Source organism: Vespa mandarinia, chromosome 15 (assembly GCF_050613455.1).
Source record: "Vespa mandarinia isolate Hongniang chromosome 15, ASM5061345v1, whole genome shotgun sequence".
Taxonomy (NCBI): Eukaryota; Metazoa; Arthropoda; class Insecta; order Hymenoptera; family Vespidae; genus Vespa; species Vespa mandarinia.
The window spans coordinates 4,656,914-4,670,000 of record NC_140824.1 but is presented as its reverse complement, the minus strand read 5'-3'; the positions used below and the strand labels follow the sequence as shown (position 1 = coordinate 4,670,000).

The following is a 13,087-nucleotide window of genomic DNA, read 5'->3' as shown; positions in this document are numbered from 1 at the left end:
GCCAAGCAAATAAAAAAGAAGAAACTTGGGAAAGGCGCGAGAAGTTAACTCGAAAGTCGTACAGAACGAATCGACCCTGACTAATCGAGAGTCTAATTGACCTTGCTAACTCGAATGTCCGGTGTTTGACGCATCCATGGAATCGCTACGAAAGATGAGAAAACTTTTTCCGGGATCTCGTGCATCTTCTCGCTATAGATATGTTCGCCGTATTAAAGAGAGAAAAAGAGAAAGAGAGAGAGAGAGAGAGAGAGAGAAAAAGTGAAAAAACGTTGGTAACGAGAAAACGACGACGTTAATGAATCTCACGTGGCATTAATTATCCTTCCAGTGAAACGAATTTCTCACATAGTAACCTTATTGAGAAGGAGGTCTTTCGCTCATGATTAAAAAATAAAATAGATTTCAAATTTTTATTTATTTATTTTAATCTCTCATGTTTCTTTTATTTATTTCTTTTTTCTATCTTTTTTATTTTTCTTCTTTTTTTCTTCTATTTTTATAGAAAGAATTTCTATCTCCGGGTTACGAGAAAAATCATGTATTCCGTTTGTGATTTCATTTGCAATTCAATCGTGCAATACATGCAAGAATTATTTGATCCTTTATCAAGGGGAATAACAGTATATTATAAAAATAATTCTATATACATACTTTGCACAGAGGAATATCGTGTATCCATTGTAATGCAATTTTATAATCCAATCAAGTTAACGAAAGGAATTAGTTTTATTTTATTTTTACTTTTACTTTTACCTTTCTTTTTTATTATCTATTTTATGTAGATAATAAAAATCGTATATACTTTACACGTAAGCTAATAAAAAATTGATTGAATAATGTAATTTAATATTCAATAATTGGAACGAAGAAATTAATTTCTTTCTTTCTTTCTTTCTTTCTTTCTTGTTTTTTTATTTTTTTTTTTATTTTTTTTATTAAGAAGAATTCTGTAGATATTATAAAAAAAGAAAATTAATTTTATATTGCATAAAGAAATTAAACTGTTCCAATAAAAAAAGAAATCAATCTTTATAAACGACGATAGATCATTTTCTAAGGGAGAAAAGAAAGATACATCGATTATTTCACTTCTCTGTTTCATCGAAGATTTTTTTTTTACGAAATCTCATTACGTTAGCCAGCTCCTTCGGACGTAACACGTTTTCCTCTAAGTCCATTTCCAAATTCTCTTCTGGTTACTTTTTTTTTTCTTTTCTCTTTTCTTTCTTTTGTTTTTTCTTTTTTGTTCAAACGAAAGGTAAAAGCTCGAACAACCAGAGAAACGATTAACTTGCTAGCGGGCGTAATTTTGACGCCTCGCGAATAAAGTACCAGAAGACTCTTTTCTCTTTCTCTCTCTCTTTTTTCCAAAAAGTGCTTTTACCGTACTCTGATATATTTCTCTTTTATTTCTTCTGTCTTTCTCTCTCTTTTTCTCTTTCTCTCTCCATTTTTTCCTTTCTTTACATTTTTGTGCCTCTCTCTCTCTTTCTCTCTCTTTTTTTTTTCTTTTTTCATCGTACGTGACACAGTAATTTCACGTTTTTCGCTGATATCGCTGACAATTGTCTTTACAACGACGAACTGAAATTGTTGTACGTGTTCTATCTCTTTCTCTTCCTGTCTAAATATATATATATATATTTCTCTTTTTCTCTCTTTATCTATTTATCTATCTTTCTTTTTGTCTCTCTCAATCTGTCTCAGTCTGTCTCTCCATTTCTGCCTGTCCATTTTTATTTTTCTGTTTTCTTGTACATACATACATACATACATACATACATAAATACATACATACATACAAACATACAAACATACATACATACATACATACATACATACATACATACATACATACATACATACATACATACATACATACATACATACATACATACATACATACATACATACATACATACATACATACATACATACATACATACATACATACATACATACATACATACATACATACATACATACATACATACATACATACATACATACATACATACATACATACATACATACATACATACATACATACATACATACATACATACATACATACATACATACATACATACATACATACATACATACATACATACATACATACATACATACATACATACATACATACATACATACATACATACATACATACATACATACATACATACATACATACATACATACATACATACATACATACATACATACATACATACATACATACATACATACATACATACATGGATAGATAGATGCATACATATGTATGTTCCTTTGTGATGGAAGTTGAATGAGAGAGTTCTCTTTCGTCTTCTTTACGCTTCGAAGGCGCGACCGACGCACGAAAATGAAAGAACATCTGGGAACTTTCACCTACGCGCACAGCGGTGAGTTTGATTACACGGCCTACTGCCTTTTTTTCCCCCTTGGCGCTATGCACATTCTTAAATACGAGAGAGCGGTAGCTTTTAAAATTTCTCCTTGCACCACTAACCTCCCCCTTTTCCTCTCCTCTCCTTCACTGACTGACTGACACTTACGTAATTACAACGTCGTTTGATCCGCGCTACACCATTTTTTTAAAACGACCGTCTAAACTCATCTAAGTAAATGTGTGTACGCGAAAAAACTCGGATGCTTACTCGTATAAACGACATGTATGCGTTTGTTCCTGTGGGTTTAACTTTTTGCCTTTGGAATTTGAGAAGAGGACATAGGCAAAAGGAGGGAGAGAAAGAGAAAGAGAGAGAGAGAGAGAGAGAGAGAGAGAGAGAGAGAGAGAGAGAGAAAAGGGAGAAAAGAAAAATGAAAAGAAAATATCGTCTTCTTATCATTGAGATTCTACAATATCTATTTTTAATTTTTCTTTTCTTTTTTTTTTTTTTTTCTTTCTCTTCCAGACATCAGCTTGTCTCTGATACTTATAGCCATCATTTCTTTGGCGGAAAAGATTTGTGGTTATTCGAGCGGTGCACCGCCAAAGACTTGCATCGATTTGACACCGAGGCACAGCGGAGGAAGACTTCAGAGTTCGTATCCGCCATATCAAGTTCTACCGGCCGCGGGACAGGGAAGAGTTCGTTTGATACTCGGAAGTCCTCAGGGCCTTGCATATGAGGGTTTCTTGATCCTAGCCAAAGACGTTGAGAGTGGCGAATTGATCGGTGAGTTCAGCAACTTGCCAGAAATCGCCAAGTTCGTCGAATGTACGCCCGGTGTTAAAGTACGTATTATATTAATTGATAAATAAATAGGAAACCTTGATTGATTTCATTTATTATATGAATATATATATATATTTTTCTTTTTTCTTTCTTTTTCTTTCTTTTTTTTTCTTTTTTTTTTTAATTTTTTTTTTTTTTATATATACATATATATAGAACGCTGTAACACACACGAGCAAGGAAAAGAAACATAATCTTGAATTCGATTGGATTGCGCCGCCTCATTATGAGGGTACCATTATCTTCAAGTAGGTTTAAATAAATTGAATTAAGATGATTCATTATAAAAGTCTTGAATCTATGTGATAAAAATCAATGAATAGTTGAAACGATATGTTATAATAATAATATTTGTCGAGTTTTTGATATTGGATAATTTTTTATAAATAGTTTTTATTGTTATCGTTTATGATGATGTTTACCGTAGATGAGTCACTCTTGTTATGTTTTCGACATTTGATATTCAAGAGAGATATACTTTAAAGGAATGTGTTCAACGTCATCGGTAAACAACATCATCGGTAGCACAATCAATTAATATTCAACGATTTCAGGATTTTCCATCTTCTCCTCAGCCGATTAATGTCGATTAAATTGGTTTCTGCGATAGTTCTACCTTTGCTCAGGATTATGCCACGTATTGGGTTGGCGTTGAGTCACCGAAGGTTACCGTTTTGAAACGATCCATCGACGTTTTGACTTCGTCGACATCCTCGACAACCTTGAGAACAACTACACCGCCATATTATTATCCAAAGAACAATGAAGAAACGGTAAGATTTCTTTTATAAATCACTTATGTTCGATCAAAATTAATTTCATTTTATATCGAATAAATTTGGTATAGATGCGGATCTCTTAATATTCTATTAGATAATATTAATTTTAATATTTTATTATCATATACGTTTATAGGTTTCCATTAAATGTTTAATTTTTTACTTATTAATACTTTATTAGAGCTTCAATACTATATATATATATATATATATATATATATATATATATATATATATAAGTTTAAATTGGAGAACTTGGAAATAATGATAACGTATTAAATATTAATGTAAGTAGTAAAAAGTAATAATTGCACATTTTTTCAATGCAAGTGGTTAGTTAAATTGTTTGCAAAGAAGTGTCTTGGGACGAAAATGTCGTTCTCTCCGGCATTTTGCATTTTTATACTTTCCAGTGATAGTCCCGGAGCGTAAGAAGACGAGAAATATATAATGAGAAAGACGAATTAAAATTGCACGGCCGAGTGAGAGATAGAGATGGATAGATAGAGAGATAGAGAGAGAGAGAATGCAAGTATCAACAAAATCCTGGATTTATCGTTATATCTATATACTTTTATTTTGACACTTTGCATTGCATTTTAAAAGAGAAAAAGATAAAAACTAATTGGACTTGTGATGACTTATGTCGATGTTTTCTAGTCGTTATTATTATATCTTAGTCTTTACATCTCATCGTATTTACCTTCTGTTAAACTATTTCATTTACCCTTCCTTTCCGTCTTCTCCCATTTTACTTTGTACTTGTACGAGATAGAGGATTAAACGAAGTAGAAGTAGAGAACAGTTTGTTCTCTCCTGCATATATAGCAAAGTTTGCCGATTGTCGTCTCCTTGGCTTTATCCAACGTCTAATCCGTTCATGCGATGCATTCTCTTCAATCAGCTCCAATCCTAACTAAAGTCTACAATTAACTGAAACGTTGAGAGAAAATCATTTGTCAAAGATGATGATGCCGATGACGATAATGATGATGATGATAAATGGAATGAAATGAAATGCTATTTATGTTGCCTTTATTATGCTTGCTGTAGGATATACAAATGTTATCCCAATTAAAGAATGTAGCCTCTTCAAGGACGTTTAGTTCTTTTTCTTTTTTTTCTTTTTTTTTAAATTAATGTTATTTACAATGAAAAGAAAAAAAAAGAAATAGAAATGAAAATCTGGTAAATAATTATTCACCGATAGAATTTTTCAGAAATAATAATAATAATAATAATAATAATAATAATAATAATAATAATAATAATAATAATAATAATAATAATAATAATAATAATAATAATAATAATAATAATAATAATAATAATAATAATAATAATAATAATAATAATAATAATAATAATAATAATAATAATAATAATAATAATAATAATAATAATAATAATAATAATAATAATAATAATAATAATAATAATAATAATAATAATAATAATAATAATAATAATAATAATAATAATAATAATAATAATAATAATAATAATAATAATAATAATAATAATAATAATAATAATAATAATAATAATAATAATAATAATAATAATAATAATAATAATAATAATAATAATAATAATAATAATAATAATAATAATAATAATAATAATAATAATAATAATAATAATAATAATAATAATAATAATAATAATAATAATAATAATAATAATAATAATAATAATAATAATAATAATAATAATAATAATAATAATAATAATAATAATAATAATAATAATAATAATAATAATAATAATAATAATAATAATAATAATAATAATAATAATAATAATAATAATAATAATAATAATAATAATAATAATAATAATAATAATAATAATAATAATAATAATAATAATAATAATAATAATAATAATAATAATAATAATAATAATAATAATAATAATAATAATAATAATAATAATAATAATAATAATAATAATAATAATAATAATAATAATAATAATAATAATAATAATAATAATAATAATAATAATAATAATAATAATAATAATAATAATAATAATAATAATAATAATAATAATAATAATAATAATAATAATAATAATAATAATAATAATAATAATAATAATAATAATAATAATAATAATAATAATAATAATAATAATAATAATAATAATAATAATAATAATAATAATAATAATAATAATAATAATAATAATAATAATAATAATAATAATAATAATAATAATAATAATAATAATAATAATAATAATAATAATAATAATAATAATAATAATAATAATAATAATAATAATAATAATAATAATAATAATAATAATAATAATAATAATAATAATAATAATAATAATAATAATAATAATAATAATAATAATAATAATAATAATAATAATAATAATAATAATAATAATAATAATAATAATAATAATAATAATAATAATAATAATAATAATAATAATAATAATAATAATAATAATAATAATAATAATAATAATAATAATAATAATAATAATAATAATAATAATAATAATAATAATAATAATAATAATAATAATAATAATAATAATAATAATAATAATAATAATAATAATAATAATAATAATAATAATAATAATAATAATAATAATAATAATAATAATAATAATAATAATAATAATAATAATAATAATAATAATAATAATAATAATAATAATAATAATAATAATAATAATAATAATAATAATAATAATAATAATAATAATAATAATAATAATAATAATAATAATAATAATAATAATAATAATAATAATAATAATAATAATAATAATAATAATAATAATAATAATAATAATAATAATAATAATAATAATAATAATAATAATAATAATAATAATAATAATAATAATAATAATAATAATAATAATAATAATAATAATAATAATAATAATAATAATAATAATAATAATAATAATAATAATAATAATAATAATAATAATAATAATAATAATAATAATAATAATAATAATAATAATAATAATAATAATAATAATAATAATAATAATAATAATAATAATAATAATAATAATAATAATAATAATAATAATAATAATAATAATAATAATAATAATAATAATAATAATAATAATAATAATAATAATAATAATAATAATAATAATAATAATAATAATAATAATAATAATAATAATAATAATAATAATAATAATAATAATAATAATAATAATAATAATAATAATAATAATAATAATAATAATAATAATAATAATAATAATAATAATAATAATAATAATAATAATAATAATAATAATAATAATAATAATAATAATAATAATAATAATAATAATAATAATAATAATAATAATAATAATAATAATAATAATAATAATAATAATAATAATAATAATAATAATAATAATAATAATAATAATAATAATAATAATAATAATAATAATAATAATAATAATAATAATAATAATAATAATAATAATAATAATAATAATAATAATAATAATAATAATAATAATAATAATAATAATAATAATAATAATAATAATAATAATAATAATAATAATAATAATAATAATAATAATAATAATAATAATAATAATAATAATAATAATAATAATAATAATAATAATAATAATAATAATAATAATAATAATAATAATAATAATAATAATAATAATAATAATAATAATAATAATAATAATAATAATAATAATAATAATAATAATAATAATAATAATAATAATAATAATAATAATAATAATAATAATAATAATAATAATAATAATAATAATAATAATAATAATAATAATAATAATAATAATAATAATAATAATAATAATAATAATAATAATAATAATAATAATAATAATAATAATAATAATAATAATAATAATAATAATAATAATAATAATAATAATAATAATAATAATAATAATAATAATAATAATAATAATAATAATAATAATAATAATAATAATAATAATAATAATAATAATAATAATAATAATAATAATAATAATAATAATAATAATAATAATAATAATAATAATAATAATAATAATAATAATAATAATAATAATAATAATAATAATAATAATAATAATAATAATAATAATAATAATAATAATAATAATAATAATAATAATAATAATAATAATAATAATAATAATAATAATAATAATAATAATAATAATAATAATAATAATAATAATAATAATAATAATAATAATAATAATAATAATAATAATAATAATAATAATAATAATAATAATAATAATAATAATAATAATAATAATAATAATAATAATAATAATAATAATAATAATAATAATAATAATAATAATAATAATAATAATAATAATAATAATAATAATAATAATAATAATAATAATAATAATAATAATAATAATAATAATAATAATAATAATAATAATAATAATAATAATAATAATAATAATGATAATAATAATAATAATAATGATAATAATGATAATAATGATAATAATGATAATATTAATAATAACAATAACAATAATAATAATAATAATAATTATAATAATGATAATAATAATAATTATAATAATAGTAATAATACTAATAATAATAATAATAATAATAATAATAATAATAATAATAATAATAATAATAATAATAATAATAATAATAATAATAATAATAATAATAATAATAATAATAATAATAATAATAATAATAATAATAATAAATAATGTACAATTTACTGATAATATTGTATCAGATAAAAACTGAACGAGTCTTTTTCTCACTTGTAAAAAGTTGTTCCTGAAGAGGTTACTCATATTTTGCATCTGTCCATTTTTCATTAATTTGGAATGATATTAAGAAATATTAGAAAATACTCTGTCCCTCTTTCTCTTTACATTCATTTTTTTTTCGAGCGTGGTAGTGGACTCATTGATGAATATCTTACAGATTACTAATCAAGACGACCCCTTTTATGAGGGATGCAGCGAGACAAAGAATTGCTTTGGATTGCCTTTTGGCTGTCTACAGACAAAGAACTGTAAAATTGCTGTCTCCGTATTAGTCCGTGGAGACCGATATCTCTTCGAGATGCAAGGACGAGAAGGAAAATACGTTGCCGTTGGACTCTCGGAAAATAATAAAATGGTAATTGAAATTGATCGTAAGAGAAATAAAGAAAAAAAGAAAATATATTTTCCTATTTCGTTACTAATTAATTCATCTAGGTAAATTTTTGATTCTTTTTTTCCTCTCTTTCTTTCTTCCCCCCCCCCTCTATTACTTCTTTCTAATAACTATAAATGCGTTCTTTCGTATATTATACATATAGGGTGACGACAGTGTAGTGGAATGTACAATAGAGGGAAGTGATATCAAATTACACACGTCATGGAATACTCCTAACAAGCGTAACGAGCGGCAGAGCTTGGTAATTATTTTAGCATAATTAATAATCTTCATTAGATGTTGTTTAATTAATATCAGAATCAATAATAGGTGTTAAGCCTTGCTATAAATCTTTCAACAGCACACACACACACACACATATTCGACTTTATTTATTTATTTATTTATTTATTTATTTATTTATATATTCATTCATTCATTCATTCATTCATTCATTCGTTTATTTTATTTATTACGATCTAATCTCTTACAGCAACAAGGTACCGTTCAACTTGAATCAGTTTCGCTCGATGATGACCTAATAACATGTAAATTCTGGAGAGACAAGATAACTGTAATACAAGATCATAAATTCGATCTTGTCAATAAGCCATACTATCTTTTGTTAGTTCATGGTAGCGAGGTGAAAGGTATTAAAGTTTACGTTTAATCACTTGAATCTGACCTGACAAAATATTAACGTGTCATATTCTTCGCGTTACTCGTTATATATCCCATTCTTCACTTGTTGTGTGTTTTAGCCAACGGCGTAGGATATCACGACCTACTTTATGATTCTACGGGCGAAGCAAAATTGTTATCCGACGTTGGCTCATTCACTGCATCGAATAACATGTTGATTCATATTCACGGTTCCTTAATGATAGTAGCATGGATGGGTACTACTTCTATAGCTATACTTTTAGCAAGATATTACAAACAAACTTGGGTTCATTCCAGAATGTGTGGAAAGGATCATTGGTTTGCCGTAAGTTTTCTTCGAGAATATCTTATTTTAATATCAAAACTATCTGATTTAGTTTTATCATATTATTAAAATATATTATCTAAAATAACTATTAGAATAATCGATCATCATTACTGTAAGTTTATTTAAAGAATCTTTTATTAAAGTCGAAACTATCGAATAATCATTTTTTAATTTTACAATGAATTATAAGCGAAATATACATTCATCGTTTAACATTAAAATTTAATAATTATCAATCGTATCAATGGATTTGGTAGTTTTCTTAGTTTTAAATAAATTCCAATAAGTCTTTGAAGATTACATAGAATAATAGACGATAAACGACGTCTCTATTCTTTTATTTACTTTACTTTAATTTTCTTTTCTTTTCTTTTCTTTTCTTTTCTTTTCTTTTCTTTTCTTTTCTTTCAAGTGGCACACCTTCTTGAATAGCATTACCTGCATTCTGACGTTGATTGCTATCGTCGTTATATTCGTTGAGCTCGGCACGTGGAGCACCGAAACTTTCCATGCCTCTCTTGGATTGGCCACAACGATTTTATGTTTCATACAACCATTCATAGCGGCTATGAGGCCCGAACCAGGTGCACCTAGGCGCCAACTTTTCAATTGGACCCACTGGTTCATCGGGAATGCGGCACAGATTTGCGCGAGTAAGTTTTGAATTTAAATCGTCCAGCTTTACGTTGCCAGACGGTAACTAGTTGCCCCCTTATCACCCCCCCTCTCCCTACCCCCTCTTCCTACCCCCCTCTCGCACTCCACTTCTCAATCCTCCATTCTACCTTATTCCTTTACATCACATTTTTCCATAATAAATGGCTGATCGGCACAATCGTGAAATTACTTTTCGCAGTCGTCGCTCTATTTTTCGCTGTACGATTGAACAAGGCCAAACTTCCGGAATGGGTCGATTGGATTTTGGTTGCTTACGTCATATTTCACGTTTTAACGCACGTGATACTCACCGTAAGTAAAAATAATTATATAGCGATTTCTCAGTTTTTCATCAAACTTTGACATTTTATTCTCGAATGTTTTTCTTCCCCTTTTTCTTCTTTTCTTCTTTTTATTTTTATTATTTTTTTTTTTAATTTCTTTTTCTCTCTCGAAAATACAGAAATACTCATTGTCGTACTCTTCACGTTGTAATTCGCTCTTGTCGTTCGAGTTACGCAAATAATTAACGAACGAATAATTTAATTTGTCTATATAAATTATAAATGAAATTTATTCGACGATAAATCGATCACTTCTCCGTGGTTGTTAATAAAGCTTTTCAAGGAGTAATAATGAAGCGTGGAGTTTCTTTAAAGTTGACACTTTTTATTTTGTTTTTATTTTTGTTTTTCTCTTCGTTCTTTGTCACGTTTATATTCTCAATGTGATTATTCTTGTAGTTCCTTGGTTATGCACCAGAGAGAGAGTCCTCTCAGAGAGGAGATTCTTTCCCTATGAAAGACATGAATCCTCGTGGACAGATGACGAACTCGGATACGAGAATGGAAGCTCCCGTAAGTTCATTAGTAACGATAAGATTCTACTAATATACTCGAGAGAGAGAGAGAGAGAGAGAGAGAGAGAGAGAGAGAGAGAGAGAGAGAGAGAGAGAGAAAGAAATAATTTATCTTAACAGCTGTTATTCTCTCTCTGTTTTAGCGAGCTGGCCTGAGAAAACTTATTCTTGGCATTTACGTCGTCGTAATCATCGCTTTCCTTGCAATTTTAATTACCGTCGTCGTCTTGGCACCGATCGAGGAAACATGGTCGTCTATTAAAAATACCATTTCGAGTTATTGACCTTGATACAGAATAAAAAAAAAAAAAAAAAAAAAAAGACAAAAAAAAGACAAAAAAAAAACAAAAAGAAAAAAAGACGAAGAAAAAAGACATCATCGAATTCAGAAGTTCCCAAAGATAATTTATTGCATCTGTCCCATTGTGAGGCATATTCGTTTTTCAGATCCAAGTTAGTGTTAGAAGTAAAATTAATGCGCACGATACGATGCATGTACCTACACGTTTTTTTTTTTTAACAATAGATTTAATTTTCTTTCTTTCCCTTTTTTCTTTCTTTCTTTTTTTTTTCTTTCTTTCTTTCTTTCTTTCTTTCTTTTTTAGATTATCCTGCTCGACGAAGAACTAATCCTGCCTATTTTATAATCCCACGAGAATTCCTTATTCTTCCAAAAATCCTTAAATTTAGGTAAGTTTGTTATTTAATATGTTATATATTAATATATAATATATATTATATATTAAAAATGTATCCAAAAGAGATATATACGTATTATATTTAGAATTCCTTTTTTAGAGTCATTTTCTCGTACTCACGTATGCAATGTTGAGAACATATTAATTAAAATTTTACTGAAAGATAGAAAATTAGTATGTAAGTACGTTTCGACAAGGTGCCGCTTAACATGTTTAATAATTAAAAACTATGCACGTAGGACGGAGTCACATTGTACCTACGTACCTACCAACCTACCTATACCTACCTACCTTTTTACATATGTATATATATACATATACACACACACACACATATATATATATATATACATGTACGGACGTATGTACGTGTAACAGATATTCACATAATTGTATCTTGAAAAGTAACAAAAGGGTTCGCATGAACGAGTCCTTTTACAAAGCACTGGCGGAGAGCTTGAGTAGCGAAGAAGGGAAATACATAGTTCGTGGAAAGGGAATACAAAGATAGAGTGGTAGAAAAGACCACAGGTGTAGTAGATGCGCATATAGAGAGAGAGAGAGAGAGAGAAAGAGAAAGAGGGGTTGATGTAAGGGGTTGTGTAGAGCAAGAGAGAAATAAAGAGGTTGGTATAAGGGGTTGCATAGGGCAAGAGAGAGAGAGAAAGAGAGAGAGAGAAATAGAAAT

General features: G+C 23.9%; 1 protein-coding gene across 6 annotated transcripts in view; it reads left to right on the top strand.

Annotated features, from left to right (window-relative positions):
• The window catches only part of LOC118449651 (ferric reductase 1), a 20,230-nt gene extending 7,743 nt beyond the window's left edge, over positions 1-12,487 (top strand). For 3 of the 6 annotated variants that reach the window (XM_035884474.2, XM_035884472.2, XM_035884476.2), the window contains exons 3-13: positions 2,922-3,244; positions 3,402-3,493; positions 3,856-4,018; positions 8,976-9,173; positions 9,358-9,456; positions 9,688-9,844; positions 9,956-10,182; positions 10,598-10,838; positions 11,042-11,154; positions 11,586-11,699; positions 11,845-12,242. In XM_035884474.2, coding sequence (XP_035740367.1) covers positions 2,922-3,244; positions 3,402-3,493; positions 3,856-4,018; positions 8,976-9,173; positions 9,358-9,456; positions 9,688-9,844; positions 9,956-10,182; positions 10,598-10,838; positions 11,042-11,154; positions 11,586-11,699; positions 11,845-11,985 — 1,868 coding nt within the window. In that variant the 3' untranslated portion in view covers positions 11,986-12,242. Of the gene's footprint in view, positions 1-2,349; positions 2,409-2,921; positions 3,245-3,401; positions 3,494-3,855; positions 4,019-8,975; positions 9,174-9,357; positions 9,457-9,687; positions 9,845-9,955; positions 10,183-10,597; positions 10,839-11,041; positions 11,155-11,585; positions 11,700-11,844 lie in introns of all 6 variants that reach the window. The other 3 variants (XR_014983024.1, XM_035884471.2, XM_085661594.1) reach the window with 3 other exon arrangements.
• The last annotated feature ends 600 nt before the right edge of the window (positions 12,488-13,087 follow it).